The sequence below is a fragment of the Rhineura floridana genome, chromosome 3 (genome assembly GCF_030035675.1).
Source record: "Rhineura floridana isolate rRhiFlo1 chromosome 3, rRhiFlo1.hap2, whole genome shotgun sequence".
NCBI lineage: Eukaryota > Metazoa > Chordata > Lepidosauria > Squamata > Rhineuridae > Rhineura > Rhineura floridana.
The window spans coordinates 197,575,858-197,595,984 of NC_084482.1; the positions used below are offsets into that span (position 1 = coordinate 197,575,858).

The 20,127-nt window shown below is 45.1% G+C and overlaps 1 protein-coding gene across 2 annotated transcripts; it reads right to left on the reverse strand.

Annotated features, from left to right (window-relative positions):
• Positions 1 to 2,521: 2,521 nt before the first annotated feature.
• Positions 2,522 to 19,387, reverse strand: LOC133381010 (zinc finger protein RFP-like). Of its 2 annotated transcripts, XM_061619354.1 has the most exons (8): positions 18,591 to 19,387; positions 16,281 to 16,800; positions 14,256 to 14,351; positions 10,353 to 10,586; positions 9,544 to 9,566; positions 6,938 to 7,050; positions 4,322 to 4,354; positions 2,522 to 3,485 (listed from the first exon to the last, which is right to left on the reverse strand). In XM_061619354.1, the coding sequence occupies exons 2-8, from the start codon at positions 16,695 to 16,697 to the stop codon at positions 2,968 to 2,970; spliced, it is 1,434 nt and encodes a 477-aa protein (XP_061475338.1). In that variant the 5' UTR covers positions 16,698 to 16,800; positions 18,591 to 19,387; the 3' UTR covers positions 2,522 to 2,967. The 2 variants fall into 2 exon arrangements, with proteins under 2 accessions (XP_061475338.1, XP_061475339.1); XM_061619355.1 differs by lacking the exon at positions 14,256 to 14,351 and having other exon boundaries at positions 18,591 to 19,337.
• Between the last annotated feature and the right edge of the window lie 740 nt (positions 19,388 to 20,127).

Here is a 20,127-nt window from a genome sequence, read left to right on the forward strand (position 1 = left end):
AAATTTGCCACTGCAAGGATCCCATGATCATTCACAGAACTGTGGTTACAGTTTCTCTTCAAAGAGCCTAGTTCTGTGTGTGCTGTCTGAGAATCAAGTCCCACTGAGTTGGGTTTCAATCTTATACCCAATTATGTGGGAGTAAACCCCATTTAATTCTGAACAGCTGTTAAGAGGATTGTGCTGTTACCTCCAAGTAAGTGTACAAAGGTGCTGCTGCAGCCAGAGGGACAGCTGTGGTGGCCTAGGATATTCCACAGCACCTTTCTGAATTTTCAGTATTGTTTTTCTGTGCCACAGTAAACCTTCCTCCCCATGCATTTTAGATTAGGGTACAATTTCAGCTGCTTAAACAGCTTTATGTTCATTTTATTCTATGGTTGATCATGTTCTATATTGGATCTGTCATTTTAAAATTGTTTGTATATAAAACCTTAAGAGCCGTTTTTCAATATAGGGCAGTTTATCATTTTTAAAAATAGACAAAATAAACATTTTGTTAAAGGTATATCTCTTCTTTGCACTTTCATGCAAGTCTGCTTAAGCCCTCTAGTGCTCCACAGCACAATAGGGGAAAGCAGGGGCTGGAAGAGAGGGAGGCGGTGTTCGTTCCTTTTCCACTCCTGAAACTCCTCACTCCCTGCCTTGAACAGCAGATAGGGACAGCAGGTTGCTTCCAGAGTGTTGCTATTTATAGGTGCGATCCAAGCACATACTAACAAATCAAGGTTGTGCAATTAAAGCTGATTTGGTGCTCTTGTGCAACAAAACCACCACCACCCCATCACATTTTTTGCTATAAGGAAAGTGACAGGAGACACTGGAAAATGGGATAACAGTTGTTTGATGCAACATCATATAACCTCCCCACAAATAAATCAGCTGAACAGTGATTCCTATAAGCGCCCTTTCAGGTACTTGCCCCATACCTGATGTCATATATGTTGACAGGAATAGGGGCAGGTGTGTGTGACTTGACCAAAATGGCTTCTAAGTATTCTGCATACAAGAACTACTTGTTCTGGATGTTAATGTTCTTTCATTTATGCTTTAACTGCATGTGTTGTGGTCTGGGTGGATGCTCAGGTAAATATATCTGGTGTAGTTTCCAGGATTCTTTGAGGAGTCCTGTGCATTGAATGTGCTTTAATTGTGTCATGTCAATCTGCCCTAAGTCAGTAGGGGGCAGCAACAAATATTATAAAGGAAGTCTGGACTTGGTCCTAGTTTACTTCCTGCTAGATAGGTACTCAGCCAGCTGTTTCATCATAAGAGGGAACAAGGAAGATCTACAACAAAATGTTGCAATATGTGGAATACTGCTCTTCAGGATTTCTGCTACTCTCCATGCCCTGTTCTCAATGTCAGTCACCATTCTATAGGATCAGTAAGCACACTCAAGTCTCCATTGGGCTGTGTTGGGGACAGCCCACTCCTTATAGATTTTTCCTAACTTTTGTCTTGTACTTCCGCTAAGCCACAGGACTCCCCTAATCCTGCCTATAACCCCCTTTTGTGGTGCTGTTTTGGCTATAAGCAGCAGAACCCATAGCCTGCACATCAGAATTAGGCCCCATCAGCACTACATGTTTAAAAGATGACACCACTTACAAGTCGCGTCTTCTCCCCAAAGAATCCTGGGAACTGTGGTTTGTAAAGGGTGCTGAGAGTTGTTAGGAGACCCCTATTCCCCTCACAAAGCTGCAATTCCCACACTGCTTTAACAAACAATCCCACTTACCAACACGCTCTGGGAATTGTAGCTCTGTGAGGGGAATAGGATTCACCCAACAACTCTTAAAGCAACAGGGCCCAGGTTCTTTAGAGGAAGCCAGAACTCTTATAAGTGGTATGACAGTGCTTTAAACACACAGTGCAGATGTAGCCATAGAGAGAATTATCATAGCATCGGCTCCAGTTCCTAGCTCTCACTGTGGGTAGGTGGGGGAGCAGCGTCATGAATATCATGTAACCAAGCTTGTTCTGAAGGTAAGAAAACTGTTCTCGCCCACTTTTCTGAAAAATTCAAGGTAGCACATTCTAAGACCTACTGTAAGAGCCAATGTGGTGTCGTGGTTAGAGTGTTGGACTAGGACCCGAGTTCAAATCCCTACTCGGCCATGAAGCTCACTGGGTGACCAATCACTGTCTCTCAGCCTAACCTACATCACAGGGTTGTTGTTAGGATCAAATGGAAAAAGGGAGAAACATGTACACCACCTTGAGCTGCTTGGAGGAAAGGCAGGATATAAATGCAATAACAGAAGAAGATCAATAAAGCAATGTCTAGTGGACAGCAGACTGGACTTGGCAAGGGAGAAGCTGGGATCCCTTCCCAGCCATATAGCTCACAAGGTGGGCTTTCACATGTCTTGGTCTCGCAGCCTAGCCTACCTCACAGGACAGTTGCAAGGGGTAGGGTGGCATAGCACCCCAGCATGCTATGCAGCATTCCCTGGAGGAAGAACAGGATGCAAACAGGACAAAGAGGGTTAGGAGGATTTAAGTGGCTAGTTATATATTTGAGTCTGAAAAGAAGCAGCTTTTATTAGATTAGTAATCCCCCCCAAAAAACCCCACAGTATTCTTGAGCAGACAAAAGAACGAATTGATATAGAAAATTAACAAATTCTAGTCTGCTTTAAAACCAATTACAAATCATGATGGGAGTGTCCCCCCTCCCCCTTTGGAATAATAGCTACCCACCCCAACTGCTCCCCCACAGCAGCAGCTGCTTCTGCCCCTGAAAAACCTCACAGAAGGCTCCTTGTTTGCTGGGGGACTCCATTCAGTAACAAGAGAACAGCCACTGGGAACGGAGAGATTCGGCCTAAAGGGTCACAGCAGCCTCCTTGAGTAGCAGTAGCCCTGTGGGTGGGGGAGGGCTGGGCGTAGAGGGAAAGTGAAGCCAGGAATGAGGCTGGAGACCAGTGGACAGCTGGGCCTGCCAGGTCAATTTGGACTGTTTTAGGGAGAGAGGGTGAGGTGGGCTTTTTCCTGAAGCCAAAAGAAGGGGTGAAGGGGCTCTCCAGTGAAGGATAACGATTGGAATGCGTAGAACTCTGTTCCTTCATCAATATCAGAAAAGGCCACCCGGCCCCCAACATAGTTCAGAGACACTCGGAGCCTCTTGGGCAACTTTCCCACAGCCATAGACACAACATAAGGAGGGTTGAGGTATGTCCAGCACTCGCCCTGCTTTGCGACAGCCCAGATCCCTTCTGTAGGGGTAAGGGAGACAGAGCCTTTTCTCCCCGTCGAATGGGTAGCGACCCCAATGCCCCAGTCACCCTCGTTTCCCAGAGTAATATCCCAGTAGTGCCTGCCTGCTGTGAATTTCTCACAGCCCAGCACAGAAAAAGTCTGGTTAAGTCTCCTGTCGTTCATGGGCAGGTCTTGAGGTGCGTCTCGCAGCCGCAAACTTTTGCGATCCGTAGAGAGAATGAGTCGGGGATGAGCCGTGTCGGGATCCAAAGTCACATTTGCTGTGAGGGGGAGAAGGAGGAGAAGGAATTATTATGGGAAGCAGAGCAGTTAGGATGAGTGCAACTGATCTTAGAGTCTATATGCATTATCCTCAAGTCGCCATCATCTCTAGTATGCTCAAAGTGCTTCACGTATCATCTGAATAGCCACCCCCTCAGGTAGGTCAGTATTACATCACAAGTGGAGCTGGTAAGGCCAAGAAATAAGGCCAGTTAAGCCTGAATAACCTTTAACATTGGCAGAGAACACAGGATACAGCTGGATATCCTGCCATGACAAGGCAGTATTTAAATCCAGAGGGTTGTATCTAAAGCTAGTCTTACTCAGAATAGACATTATACCATAGGACAAAATAATAAAACCACCATCACCCCCATACAGCCACAGGTAGCTTTGGCAGCACAATAATACAAACATCATAGCCAATCAAAATGCCTTGGGGGAAAAAGTCTATCTGGCACCAAAAAGATGTCAATGAAGGCGCCAGGCAGACCTCACAGGGGAACTTATTCCACAGATGGGGAGCCACAACTGAAAAGGCCCTCTCCCTTGTCACCACCCTCCAAGCCTCCCTCTGATTTATTTGTGGGGAGGTTATATGGTGCTGCATCAAACATCTGTTAACTTCAGTGTGTCTACTCTTGAGTAGGATGAGCATTGGATATCACCCACAGACTTCTACCTCACTTTCTTTTCTGATAACATAGATTATTCCTTGTTTGGTTCCAGAATCCCAGGACAGAACTATTGCTCCATTAAAATACAAGCAGGCAGCATCCTGACAAGGCCCCAGCCTTCCGGTGAATTTGGCTGTCTGTCAGCCCCAGAAATTTACCTTTCTGTATTTGATATCCAGATATCAGAGAGTCTGAGGAAGGAAAGAACATAGATTAACCACCACAGTTTTGCCCTCATTTCCCCATACCATCTTCCTCCCTTATTTCACGAGCAGGTTTTAAGCAGAGGCCAAGCAAATGTACAGGGGTGGGAGAGAATTCAAGCTAATTCCATCCACATTCTGCCCTTTTCTCAATATTCCCAACCACGGATGCTCTTGGATATTACCAAACATTCAAGTTCTGGCAAAGCCCAGCCATGCTTAGCTTTGGAGAGAGACTTAAAAATATTTATATCCATCCTGTCACTAGGACACCCATTTTAAAACAGTAATTTATTTTCACAAAGAAAAAGAATACTTTCAGGTACCTGTAAGCTGCATCTAACAATTGATCAAGAGGAGTTATTCACACTGACCAAATGCCATTCAGCCACAAGACTACCCTTGCAGTCAGATTTCAAAAGCAAACTGAGTGAGGTTTTTTGAAATTCAAGTGGTAACACAGAAGATCCCAGGGACTGAACCTGGACTCTGTTGCACTGGTTGCCAGTTAGTTTCCAGGCCCAGTTCAAGGTGCTCATGTTAGTGTTTAAAGGTCTAAATGACTCAGGTGGCAAATACCTCAAAAACCACCTCCTTCCCTACAGACTGTCTAGAGTGTTGAGATCAGAGGGGGCCCTTTTGGTAGTTCCACCACCCTCGGAAGCTTGGGGGGTGGTGGCCTGGAAGAGGGCATTCTCTGTGGTAGCCCCTAGGCAGTGGAATTCCCTCCCCACCGAGGTGCGTCTGGCAACTTCACTGAATAACTTTTGGCGAATGCTGAAGGTGTACCTCTTTACCCTGGCCTTCAACACCTGAGATGTGTAGTTCTATTTTCTGTTATATTGTATAGGATGTTTTAACTGTTTTTAAAGCACAAAAGCAGGACTACAGCTGAACAACGAGAAGACTAAAGTTATGTAACTTTAAAAGTGACAAGGACATTGAACTTGTCAAAGATTATCAATACCTCGGCACAGTCATTAACCAAAATGGAGACAATCGTCAAGAAACCAGAAAAAAGCTAGAACTGGGGAGGGCAGCTATGAGAGAACTAGAAAAGGTCCTCAAATGCAAAGATGTATTCCTGAACACTAAAGTCAGGATCATTCAGACAATGGCATTCCCTATCTCTGTGTATGGATGTGAAAGTTGGACAGTGAAAAAAGCGGATAAGAGAAAAATCAACTCATTTGAAATGTGGTGTTGGAAGAGAGCTTTGTGCATACCATGGACTGCGAAAAAGACAAATAATTGGGTGTGTATAGCACAGTGGGGAGAAGAGCCTGGCTGGGAGTCCAGAGTCTGTGAGTTCAAATCCCCGATCGTGTCTCCTGGGTGTAAAGGGCCAGCTAAAGACCACCTCCACAGGGAGTGGTTCAGGGATTACGTGCCCTGCCACCTGTGCAGCCATGGGCTGCATTTCACTGGTGGGGAGGGGCAGAGGCAAAAGTCACCTGAGCAATGGATGCCACTCTTACTTTTATACAATAGGCTATATTCCAGCCACACTTAAGCCAGAGGCTTCTACACACTTCCATCTAGCAAAGCAAGAGGCATTATTCCCTCCTCCCATTCAAAATGAGACTAGCGCCATCTCTGTTATCTTTTCGTCACCTACTGAAGCCCTTCTTCTTTCAACAAGCCTTTTAAGAAGAGACAATATCACAGTCTGTGTCAGAATTACTTTAAGATATTTTCAGATTTTTTTTTATAAAAAAAGATGTTTTAAGATGTTTTGTTTTTAAGATGTTTAGTGTTTTGTTCCTTGTTTGCCATCCTGGGCTCCTTCTGGGAGGAAGGGCAAGATAATAATTATTATGTATTCAATTTCTATTATCACAGTTCAAATACACAATCCAGCCAGGATTGCACTCAAGGAGGGCATGAAGCAGGGGTGTGGTTTAGGGAGAGTTCCCAGGGCCAGATAGAGAGGTCTGGAGGGCCACATTCAGCCTAAGGTTCTCCACCTCCGCCTGTCTGTTACTCCATTATCCAAAACTATTTGGAAAGAATTATTTCCACTGAACAACTTTGACTGGTACAATTAAAAGCTAAATGAACGATTTTAACCAGAGCACTTTTCACAGTGAACTAACATGGGCTCCATCTGCACTAAACATTTAAAGCAGTATTGTGCCACTTTAACAGACATGGCTTCCCCCAAAGAATCCTGGGAGCTGTAGTTTGCTAATGGCACCTAGAGTTGTTAGAAGCCTCGTCTTCTCCTCATGGAACTACAGTCTCCACAGTTCCCTGGGGAGAGGGATTGTTAAACCACTCTGAGAATTGTAGCCCTGTGAGGGGAATAGGGGGGTCTTCTAACAACTCTCAACACCCTTCACAAACTACACTTCCCAGGATCCTTTGGGGGAAGCCATGACTGTTTAAAGTGATATGATACTGCTTTCAATATGGATAGTGGAGATGAGACCACTGTCTTTTCATGTGCCACTCAAAATTCCCCATTCAACTAGTCCTCCTAGCATTACAAGGGACGACAAAGCTGGCACTTCCACTCTCAGGGCACTGTTAACATCCAGTCTACCATTCTTGCAGCAGCCTTTCCATTACCTTTAAATTGCTTTGCAGCTCCCTCCAGAAAGGCATTAAAATCACAGAAGTCCCAGGTCCTCAAGCTCAGCTCTGGTGGAATACGCTCTGGACTTGCAGACCTCTTGTCGCACCTTGAGAGAAACAGACATTTACCAAACATTCAGGCAGTTCAGAACTCCAGTTCAAGCTAGATTTCAACCAGAGACAAAAATGGAACATTGGTCACTTACCCTGAAGGCTCTTTTTCTGGCAGACTCACTCACATAGCTCCACGCTGGGTTATCAACTTCCTCTAGCAGCCCAGGCAGGAAATCTCTCGTCAATTTGAATACTCCTCCTCCCCCTCTCCCCCTCCTCAGTTTCCCTTTAGGCACAGCTAAGACTATTGGACCTGTGGAGTAAAACCTTTGAACAAGAAAACACAGAACCGGGCCATGCCTGAAAAAACAGAAGAGGGTAACATGTATTCTAATAGGAAGAACCGATGTGTTGACAGAGAGGATGAGTGCAGACTGAAGCATGGCTACGTTGGCTTCGTCTGCCAGAAACAGACCTTTCATGGTAAGTGACCAACGTTCCATTTTCCTGGCAAACTCACCCACATAGCCCCACACTGGGACCAGCCGGATCCCAAGGCCATTATGGATGGGAATTTGCAGCTCTGCTCACTGTGAATATAGCACTGATTGGAGGACACACTGTCCAAAGGCCCCTTCAGCAGACACATAAGCAGACTTTATTGGGTCTAGTGAATGTAGATGGCACTGCCCAGGTGGCTGCTCTGCAGGCTTTTGCAGTGCTGGCGTTAGCGGCTAAAGCTGCAGAATGTGCTGCTGCCGTGCGGAATGAGCTGTAATGTGACCAGGAGCCCTAAGCAGATGGGATTCATAAACTAATGCAATACAGGCTCTGATCCATGTGGCAGTAATTGCACATTGGGCCGTTTTCCCCATGGAGGAGGTGTGGAAGGAAACAAACAGACTAGTGGTCAACCTCAATGTCTCGGTGCGTTTAATATAAATTTTAAGGTAATAGAGAAGACACCTGAGGTGGGGAACCAACAAAGCCAAATGGAAATGGTCTGCCTTCAAGTCAATCCCATCTTATGGCAGCACTATGAATAGGGTTTTCATGGTAAGTGGAATTCAGAGTGGGTTTAGCACTCACTGCCTCCCTCTGAGGCTGAGAGGCAATGACTGGCCCAAGTTCACCCAGTGAGCTTCATGGCTATGTGAGGATTCAAACTCTGGTCTCCCAGGTCGTAGTCCAGCACCTTAACCACTACGCCGCACTGGTTCTCACAAAGCCTAATAGCAAGCCAGAAACAAAAGACAGAGGAGTAAAGAGGTCTGCGTGGGCTGGCAGGAAATCAAAACTGAGGAGACGCAGAGAGGGAAAGGAGAAGCAGCATTCAAATTAACAAGAGAGATTTCCTGCCTGGGCTGCTAGAGGAGGTTGATAACTCTGTATGGGCCTATGTGGATGAGTCAGCCAGGAAAAATATTCATCTTGATATTAGGTGGGCCTTCTTTGAGACAAGGAAGAGGGCCTTTTTGGCTGTGGCTCATCTCCGGAATGCTCTCCCCAGTGAGGCCCACCCGGTGCTGACACTGACATCCTTTCAGCACCAAATAAAGACACACCTCTTCTCTCAGGCGTTTGAGGAAATGTCACGCTTAGTACTATTTCTGTGTTGATTTATTGTTAAATGTGATGGTTATGCAGTTACTGTGCATGCAAGTCACCTAGAGAAGTTTTGAATTAGGCAACAAATTTACTTATTTCGTTAATTTAATCAATTTATATTCCACCCTTCCCCCCAGGGAGCCTTGCAGAGGGCAGCAATGGAACAAGCAACAGCAACTCTTCATCAGGCCAGACGGCAAACACTGCAAGAAGTGGCAGAGAAAGGGGTGGAGAGGGTGGTGTTCAAGCAATCCACAACTGCATCTGGTTAAGAGTCTTTAGAGCAGGGTGGGGGACGTTTCTGGCCCAGTGGGCTAGATTTTTATCTCCTCCCATCACCCATAGATGGACAGGGCCAGCCACCTGTCAACCATTTGCCATCATGATGACTCTAGGTGACTGACAGGTAGGAGGTCCCACTCACCTGTCAAAGTTGATCTGTGGGGTTGGGGAAGGAGAGGTGGAGCGTGCGTGTGGGTGGTTCAGTCTTGCTCTGTGCAGGGATCTACTTCCCCAGTGCATTCCCCACCAGAAATGTGCTGGCAAAGCAGTACCCAGCAGGACTGATCCTGCCCATCAGCTGATGTCACTAAATGACATCAGCTGATTGACAGGTGGCCATGGTTTTGCGGAAACAGCCTTGTGGGCCCCTTGGCAGGTCAAGATTGGCCTGCATGCCAGAGGTTTTCCACCGCTGCTTTAGATGGAGTCTGGGAGGAGGTAGCAGACATTCAAATGAGAGTGCTGTTAACTGCTTTGAAGGTTTCAGGTTGCAGCCAGGCCTCCTGGGAAGGAGGATGAACATAATGGCATCTCTGCAACCACAACTACCAGCTGTCAAATGTCAATCTTCAGGTAGGTTCTAGCCCAATTGGCTCTCATACAAAGACTTATCTGTGCTATCTGGGATTCAGTTTGTTAACGTGAGGTCCACTTACTTTTCCAAGGTACTCCCAACATCCTGAAAGAGAAAGAAGCAGCTCAGAGCCTGCCAAACACCATTCTAAAGACAACTCCTCAAATGGTGGTTAGCAATCTAACCTCTTCCTCCTTTTGTGTCCAGGTCAGAGGCTACTTGGTATGCACCACCCAGAGTCTAGCTAGAGGGCATGTCTTCATAAAATGGGAGCAAAGTGTTGTTTGAACTAGGTATTATGGGTTGTCCCCTAGGCCCTTAAAAAAGTGCATCACCCCCCACACCTTCTTCCCATAAGCTCAAGGCAGCATAAAAGCCATTGTTAAATAATGTTTACATGATAGTTCACAACAACCTTGAGAGGTAGACTTGACTGCAACAGAGCCAAGCATCACACCCAAGCAGAGGTCCATTGCTAGGTCTCTGCAGTTGGAGCTCAACACTTATTTATTAGAGCAGGAGTAGCCAACCTGGTGCCCTCCAGATGTTGTTGGACTCCAACTCCCATCAGCCTCAGCCAGCATTGCCAGTGGTCGGGGAGGATGAGTAGAACAGACTTATGAATGAATGAAACATGGAAAGAATGAATGAAGTCAAACAGATCCAGTCATCCCTACTCAGAGCAGTTCACTCAGCAGTTTGCTTTGTCCTACACTTGTCCAACGCTCCTGCAGAGAGGCTTTTCCTATCACAATTAATCACAGCCAATGGATGTCCAATGAGCCCTCTCTGCTTCTTATGCAGATGGGTTGATCAAGGAGGGTGTGACAGTTTAGTTACCAGCCTCCCCGTGGAGAAGAGTTGGGGCTGCGTCCACCACAGCGTACTTACCTGCAAGAGTTCAAGCGTTGGTTGATGATACTTGGTCTTCAGCTCCTGGATGATATCATCAAGAGTGGTGAGTTTCCGGAAGGCTATGGCCTCATTCTGGCTCTTCTTCCATATGATCTCCTTCTCCAAGTCTCCCATGATCTGGTTCAGCAGAAGGTTCTCTTGGTCCACCAGAAACTGGCGCAGTTCTTCAAGCTCAGCCACCATGAACTGCTTGTCCTCTTCTGTTTCGTGCTACAATTGGCCGGAGGAACAACGGAGGGAAAGAAACATGTTAATTTTAGGAACAGTCAATTGCTGCAGAATCAGGATGCAAGTTGTACAGGAGAGGCATTTCCCCAACATGTAGATGTAGCTTCTTCAAAGCGATTTATGTACATTATCTCCTTTGTAGCTGTTACAACAGCACTTGGATGCAAGGGTTGGAGAAGAGGTCACAGTTCAGTGGTACAGCATCTGCTGTGCAGGCAGAAGGTCCCAGGTTCAATCCCTGACATCTCCAGGTACAGCTGGGAGAGACTCCCTGTCTGTAACCTTGGAGAGCTCCTGCCAGTCCATGAAGACAGTAGTGAAATGGACCAACAGCATGATTCAGTAAAAGGCAGCTTCCTATATAGGTCAGACTTTTTATCCAAAAATTGAGAACATTGGAACAATTGTATACATCAGGAGTGTGGAGCCTCTCTCAGCCACATTACCTCATGAGCAACCTTCCAAAGACTGCATGCTAATGATGGGCGGGGTCAGAGGCTAATGTGGGTGGGGCAATGGATGCAATTCATACCTTTGTACATGAGGCTACTTTCTAGTCGTGCAAGTATCAGAACAGGGACAGGGAACCATTTTGGTTCCACAGGCCAGATTTATCAGGTCCTAGCCTTGTAGTCCAAATTTTACAGTCAGGCAGGGACATCCACCTATCGATCATCTGACATCAGGTGATTGGGCTTTCTAAAGTCCCAAAGTCAGGACTTCAGAAGCACCATGTGGGACTTCCAAAGAGCCGTGCATGGTGCTTTAGAGTGCCTGAGGCTTTGGCTCTCCTGCCCACCGCTTGACAGGTGGTGGAGCTGAGGCCTCCTCTCCCTTCCCAATGCACAATGGGAAGCGCACTTTAAGGCACCCAATTGTGCACTGACAGCTATGTTTCTACCTGCCCTACACCTGACATAACATAGAATGCCAGGTGTGAGCCAGGTGGGTGTGGTTTGGGGAACACAGCCCCGTGGGCCAGATGGGAACGTTTGATGGGCCAACTTTGGCCTGTGGGTTGGAGGTTCCCCATTCCAGATTCAGAGGTTTCTATGCATGCACACAGCCCTCTCCATCATCTAGGCAAGGAAGAGTCATTATCACAGTTCCAGCCAGCCAAAAGTACTTCAAGAGCGTGTGGAACAGCGCCAGTGAGGGGCACGGCCTGAGTAGGGATGTGGCCTAGAAGAGCTGTTAGGACCGGATAAGGAGCCCTGGAGGACCACAGTTGGTCTCCGGGGTTGAAGGCCAACCCGCCCCCACCAGTATTCAGCTGCTGGAGTTGTGTTTTAAAAACAAATAAGTATTCTTAGCACCTTAGGATTCACGTCTCCTTTTCCCAGTATTTTTTTATCACCACACTATAGAGAAGAAAGGATGATGATGAGCTTGCCAAAAAATAAGTGAATTGTTAGCCAAGGTGAGATGTGGACTAGAGAAGCACTGGCTCACACTAGACCAGGGGCTCCCAGACTGTGGTCCACGAGTTTCTTTCAGGTGGTCCGTGGTGCCTGGATCTCTAGTTAAAGATGGGAGATGCCACATCTGCCACATTGAATATTCATATTGATTTTTATTGATTTTTTAATATATCTTATTGTATTACCATTTGAATTCTATAGAGTTACAGTTACTACAGCAGGCAGAAAAATCATTAAGTGGTCCGCCAAAATGGTCAGCAATTTTCAAGTGGCCTGTGGAGAGGGGAGGAGGGAGTTTGGGAACCAATGCACTAGAGCATGTTGGCTGTCTTTGATGGAAAGGAGTGGTCTTGTCTGATTGAAGGAGGTTTATTTATTTATTTATTGCACTTGTGTACCACCCCATAGCCAAAGCTCTGTGGGCGGTTTACAGCAACCAAAAACATTAAAACAAATATACAATTTAAAACACATATTTTAAAAACAATTTAAAACACAATTAAAAAATTTAAAACAATTTAATCAATCACTGCCCTATGTATCACTCTTTTCTTGTCGCATATTCAGCTCTGGCAAACTGGGCTTTGCATTGCTTTGGAAGGGACAGGGGAACAACAGAGGCAAATAAGAACATAGGAAGCTGCCTTATACCGAGACAGGCCATTAGTCAATATAGCTTAGAATTGCCTACACTGGCTGGCAACAGCGTCCCAAGATTTCAGAGAAGGAACCCTGCCAGGCCTACCTGAATATGTTAGGGACTGAACCTGGAGCCTTTTGCATGCAAAGCATGTGCTCTGCCACTGAACCACTGATGGGCCATCCGTCATGGGATGCAATGCTTATTTATTATTTGTTTATTTTATTTGTATCCCATCCTTCCTCCCAGCAGGAGCCCAGGGCGGCAGACAAAGCACTAAAACACCATAAAAACAGATGTTAAAATACATTAAAACAAAACAGCATTAAAAACATTAAAAAAACAACTTTAAAAAAGGGTTAAAAACATTATTAAAAAGCATATTAAACAATTCTGACACAGATGCAGACTGGGATAGCTCTCAACTTAAAAGGCTTGTTGAAAGAGGAAAGTCTTCAAAAGGCGCAGAAAAGATAGCAGAGATGGTGCCTGCCTAATATTCAAAGGGAGGGAGTTCCACAGGGTAGGTGCTGCCATACTAAAGGTCCATTTCCTATATTGTGCAGAACGAACCTCCTGATAAGATGGTATCTGCAGGAGGCCCTCACCTGCAGAGCGCAGTGATCGACTGGGTATATAAGGGGTAAGACGGTCTTTCAGGTATCCTGGTCCCAAGCTGTGTAGGGCTTTGTACACCAAAACTAGAACCTTGAACTTGGCCCGGTAACAAATGGGCAGCCTCGAATAGCTTAACTAGATGTTACCCGAGACACAGAGCTCCTGACGATCACATCATTCCCTCACCCCTCCAGATCAGGCTTACCAAAATACAATTCCTAATGTAATGTCATTGCACTGAGCATTGCCTCAACCCCACCCTCACAACATCATTGACTGCTGACTGCCATGGAAGAGACACGCAACAACACAGCAACATCACATCATGTATTATGTGTAACTAGACTTTAGAAGCAAGTGGGAGAGAAGAGAGATATGGAATAGTAAGAACGTCTTGGGACCGATCTGCACTATGCATTTAAAGCTGTATTATACTGTAACTTTAACAGTCACGGCTTCTCCCAAAGAATCCTGGTAACTGTAGTTTGTGAAGGGTGTTGAAGGTTGTTAGGGGACCCCCTTTTCACAGACCTACAATTCCGTGAGAAGAGGGGATTGACTGTTAAACCACCCCAGGAATTGTAGCTCTCTGAGGGGAATAGAGATCTCCTAACAATTCTCAGCATGCTGAAACTATAGTTCCCAGGATTCTTTGGGGGAAGCTATGACTGTTTAAAGTAGTATCATAGTGTCTTAAATATATAGTGCAGATGGAGCCCTAGTTGAGTCCCTACAAACTATTGTCCATCTCCAGACTTTACTTTAATCTGACTTTTCACACAGGCCACATTTTACAGTCAGCAAGGAAAGGATTTCTAAGAGACATTTATTTACACGGCTGGCCCTTATTATATCTCCCTGGAGAACTCTGAACCAGTCCAGACAGGCAGTCTATAGAGGATAGATTTTAGACTTTACCTAATACTAATTATTAATATTGAATGTAATTGTTCACTTCCCTGTAATACCTACAAGCATGGCTAGGATTAGCCCTTCTGCATCAGACTGATGCTCCAGAATCTTTTCTTTTTCCTGATTTAGAACCTTAATGCTTCTTAAAAAATGATCCTGGAAAAACAAACCACAAATCCGTTTTCAGATAATTCTTAAATATACTATAAGACTGCAGCCACAAAATTGACTGGTCAGTTCAAGCCAGTATATGCAGTTACCTCATTTCTATTTTTTTACCTCAATCCCCTTCACTTCTCCTTCAGTTCCTCCACTGCCTATACTGTACTTTTTCTTCAGCCACTTTGCTTCTAAGCTGCTTAGCTTTCAAGTCTTCAGGTCACTACACTATTTCTATGGTCTACATGAGGCTCTTGTCCCAGCTAATCTGACAACTGCCCCTTCTCTCGGAGAAACTGCACACATTCCAACAGCTTTATTTCTGTTCTTGAACATTTGGTATCATTATACCAATTGAGCTCATCAGTGACAGCCGCTTCACCACCACAACCACAAACATATCACTGGGGTCACATCTGCAGATTACACTTAAGGTAGTATATACCACTTTAAACAGCCATTGGAGAAGAAATGTTGTCAGTCTGTGAGTGAACTGCAGGTAAGACAATAGACTTCCCCCAAAGAATAATGGGAACTGTCGTTAGTTAAGGGTGCAGAGAGTTGTTAGCAGACCCCTCCTCACCTCACAGAGCTACAATTCCAGGAGTTCACTGGGAAGAGAGCTTGACTGTTAAACCACTCTGAGTGGGGAATAAGGGTCTCCTACCAACTCACAGCATCCTTAAACTACATACCCCAGGATTCTTTAGAGGCAGTTGTGGCCTGGGAGGGATTGAGAAGGTGGTTTTTTAAAATCCCTTCCCAGTAATGTAATGGCAAATTCAGAAGTACAGGGCCCCTCCATGTTAGTCACAGCCACACCTTTTTTTTTTTTTGCTGATGGGTTGAGAATGAGATCCTTGTTCATTCCTTCTCCCACAACATCTCTAGGAGTGAATAAACATGAAATTGAAGTGTTAGCTACTTAGAAGACTCTTCTCAGTGGCTGACTCACCTCCTTTCACTCTGATTGACTCCAACCAGCAGGAAAGGACAAGGAAGCATATTAGAAGACTCTTCTCAGTGGCTCACACACTCCCCTTTCATGCTGATTGGCTTGTAGGATGCTGGAGACGTAGGGACCCGGCTCCCAAGAACTAAGGGGTCTAAGATCCCCTGAGACCCTGGATGACTACACCCCTGTCAGTTCCTGTAATTGCACTGCAAGTGTACTGAGATCCCTCAGTATCTTCATTCTACTCCCACTAATATGGTAGTGTTAAGAAAGGAGGGGGTGGGGAAGAAAAACATGAAGATAGAAGGTTACCACCTTCCTGCACTATTTACAAGAGCTTTACTCACACTAGCTACATCTTGAGACTATGCTTTAATTTGGATTCCTACATTGAGCAGGGGGTTGGACTTGATGGCCTTATAGGCCCCTTCCAACTCTGATTCTGTGACTGTTCAGATGCTGAAGCGGGAATCATCCTTTCAACCAGCTGGAACTGCAACCCTCCTTCCCCTCTCCCATTTTCTATCTCGTGATGCACACGCTTCCCTCAATGAGCACCTCTCCTACCTTATTTATTCATTTATAAAAATATAAACAGCTTGATCAAAACATTATCCAAGCGGTGTACAAATAAAACTACAGATTTTTTAAAAAATGACTAAAACCCACCAATTAAAAACAAATGCACATAAAACCATCATAATTAAACACAAAAATAAAATCAACAGAATTTAAAAAAAAAAGTAGCTAACTCATGCACCTGGATAGGCTTGCCAAAACAGATGAGTTTTCAGCTGGCATCTAAAACAAGACAACAAGGACTCCTGCCTCATGTCAATAGGCAGAGAGTTCCGGAGTTCTAAATGCTGCTGCATAAAAGGAATGACTCCTTATGCTTTATCGCCTCTGCACTTTTTTTTGAAAGCAAAACACTTCCCCCCCGCACTATAAACTGCCAAGTTCCATCCTACCTTATACTCTTCCGCAGCTTTTGACACAGGGATGACACTATGCGCCTGATGCTCCTCGGATTTGTCACACACTGAGCAGAAGGGAATTAGATCATCCTTGCAGAAAAATATCAGCTCCTCCCGGTGCTTCTCACAGGCTTTCCCCTTTCCTGCTGCTTGCTTTGCCTGCTCGCTCAGCTCTTTCATTAGCTTAATCATATTGGCCAGCTGCCTGTTTGGGATGAGGCATATACGAGAAGGCTCCTGCTCACACTGAGGGCAGGCGGTGCTTTTGGAAAGGGCTGCCCAGTAATTCACAATGCAGTTGTGGCAGAAGTTGTGCCCACAGTCGAGAGTGACTGGGTCTAAGAAGCTTTTCAAGCAAATGGTGCAAGCCAATTCCAGCTGCAGCTGCTGCACAATGCTCTCGGCATCCATGGCTTTTGCACACCAGAACCTAAAGCACTCAAGTCTGGCTTACTTCTCGGCTGGAGCAGTGACAGCGATTCTTGTCTGCAGAGTTGATGTAAATGAAGGAATTCTAGTCAGGGGCAGGGTGGGGAGGAAGAGATAAAGAAGTGGGGTTACCATTTCCCATTTCCTATAGGGCTGCCCATCTTCCCCACATTTCTTGATGACCCAGTCATGGGCTGGGAAGAAGAGTGTAATGTGACGATATAACAGCAAGACTCAACAATGGTGCAGTTATGGTTTGCTTTTTTTTTTTTTAACTGACTGCTCCCATAGGTACCTGAATGGGATGCCACAGGGTTTTGTGGCCCTCCAACACCCCACCATCTGTCCATTAATTTTTTAAACTTTTTTTTAATTGTTGACCACTCCCGCAGGTTCCCTCCTGCAATTCTGTGATGCCAAAAGGTTTCTGCAACTCCCCAAAAGGTGTTCTTTAGAAACACAAAAAATGGCCACACTGACTTCCACACTTCAGCCACACCCCCTTTGACATACAACCCCCTAACATTTGATCATAGGCAATAAAAAATGTTCGCCACTCCCAAATTAGGTAGTTAGACCTTGCACTTAATGATCTTGGGTGGGGCCAGGCGCTCTATGAGTTGTTAGTGTGTCTTACTTCAAAATGCAGTAAGCCAACCCTGCTGGGTTTGGGAGGTTCTATTGCTCATTGTGCTGACGGGGAGGGGTATTTCTGGACTTCTGCCCACCAATCCTGTCCTGAGTGAAATATTGGGGATGGAGAGTGACCTCTTGCACCATAAGCCACCAGAACAAACCAGCAGACCTTACTATTGGAAGAAGAATCCAACATACGCAAATTTTTGACTATGACCACTTCCATGTTGAATTCCAGCATCATGCCCAGAAACATATAAAAGAGTGGCGCTCAGGTACCAAACATTTGGGGGGGGGGGGAGAGAGAGAAAGAGAAGAAGTAAGAATGAATAAAGCACAGAGAGCCAGAGAGGAGGACCTTGGAAGGGGCACGGTCATGATCAGGCTCAAGCACAAGTTGAAACTCCTTGCATTTACCATAGCCCTAAACATTTAGATTCAGACAGTGGCTATTCACTAGGATTACTGACAAAATGTACTTGAATATCTGTAATATCTGCATAGAATAATAGAATAGTAGAGTTGGAAGCGGCCTATAAGGCCATCGAGTCCAACCCCCTGCTCAATGCAGGAATCCCACTTAAAGCATTCCCGACAGGTGGCTGTCCAGCTACCTCTTGAATGCCTCCAGTGTTGGAGAGCCCACCACCACACTAATGGTTCCATCGACATACAGCTCTAACGTGTTAGGAAGCTTTTTCTGATGTCGAAATCTGGGTTCCTGTAACTTGAGCCTGTTATTCCATGACTCAATTCATTAAACTAATACTAACCATATCTTGCCTTTTTTTCCCTTGGTAGTCCAAGGCAACTAACAAAATCCGGGTTCTTTTTAACTATAGAATTATTATTATTATAGAATGAGATGGCATAGCAGATTAGCAATTTAAAATCTAGGACATAACCGTTATGAAACTGTAACCAGAAACACTGGGTCTGAATTAGATCTGTGCACATACCATGTACTTAAAGGATGTTATCCCCCCTCCCAAATCCTGGGAACTGTAAGGGTTCTCAGAATTGTAGCTCTGGGAGGGGTAAAACACAGTTCTCAGTGTTGGAGGGGGGATATTGTGCTTTAAATGTATGGTGTGCAAGAACTGCTTTCAAGGCTGTGCCTTACAGGCGAATAGGATTATTGCAAAAGGCTAATTCATTTTTTAAGAGCGGGAGCGGGGTTTGTGCCTCCTTTGCATCAGCAGGTACTAGCCCAAATCACCATTCCCCTCCCAGACTTACCCAACAAGTCTGATAGACAATGGGGGGGGGAAGCGCTCAGCCTTGTCAAGTCAGCAGCTCTCAGCTGGTGCAAACCCGAGCCTTGGAAAAGGTTCGCCCCCTCTCACAGGATCAAGATCACAACAGAAAAAAATAATAATCTAACGATAACAAAAGTCCCGCCAAACGCTTGAACAAACTCTCTTCCAGCCGAGCGCCTTCCCTCTTATGAGAATTAAAGACCGCCCTCCGGCCACGCCCTTATGAAGGCATTGAACTACAGCTCCCGAAAGACTCAACTTCTTTCGTTGCTCTCGTCGCTATTTTCCGTGGGAGACAAGACTCATGGGAATTATAGTCTCTTTGCCAAACGCATCTAATTTTCTTCTGATTGAAGGCGAGAACCTTTCTCTCCCGTGGCTAGTTCTCTGCAAGGGGGTGGCTCCAGTAATTCTGATTCGGCGAGGTTGGTAACGTCTGGGTCCAATGGAGCCCCCTCTTTTCTATTACTGTCCCTCCTCTTTCGTTTTGCAAACTCCCTCTCCGCCTCACAAACTCGTTGAGCTTGCTTGTGCAGAGGTTTCGCTGCGGGCTGCGTGGTAGCGATACATGGGAGGGTTAAACTATGAAAATTGCTGGTCCCGTCCCTTCCATGTTCATTCAGGGGTTAGCCCTTAAGATCTCCGTGTACTGGAAGGCCTTTGGAGCATAACAAACCTGGCACTTTTTGTATGATGCAATGTTGATTATCATGGTGAGTTGAATTTTGGACTGTGGTTCCACTTTTTCTTTTTAATTTATATTGTTAGTCTCCCTGGACTTTCCTAAGAGGAAGGATGGGATAAAGAATTGTATTAAATAATCATAGTAACGCCCAAGCACTACACTGCCACAACCATCATCATAATCAAGTGTCTAGTGTGAAAGAAGCACCCTGAAAACCTGAAATCCCAGTAAAGCGGCACCTACCTTGTGGAATTCCCTACCCGTATATAGTAGACAGGCGCCATCTCTGTTAACTTTTTGGCGCCTATTGAAGACCTTTCTCTTTCAGCAAGTCTTTTGAGACCTTGTCCCAGTCTGCTTCTGTGTTGGAATTGCTTTTTAACATGTTTTTAAACCTTTTTTAAAAAATGTTTTTAACCTTTTTTTTTAAGATGTCATCAAAGCTTTTTTAAAAAAAGTTTTAAAAGTTGTTTTGTTTTAATGTATTTTTATGTTTTACTTTTTAAATAAAAGACTTGTCTTTTTTCCCCAGGCATTTGATAGGCTGAGATGATGTTGTTTTGTTTTTAGGGATGATATGAGTTGGAGTGTAACAACATCTGGTGGATCACAGGTTTCCCAGCCCTGAACTACTGGAAGATAGGACCACATTATTTTCAGTTATGAATCACTTCCTATGAAGCATTCCCAAAGCTATTTCAAAACGCAATAAAAAACACATAAAATTCACTAATAGGCAAAAAACCTTGCGGTTTAAGAACGTACCTATAGCCCACAGATATTTCTATCAAACTTTCAAAAGCAGGGAAATTGGGCAGCTATAGTGGATGCA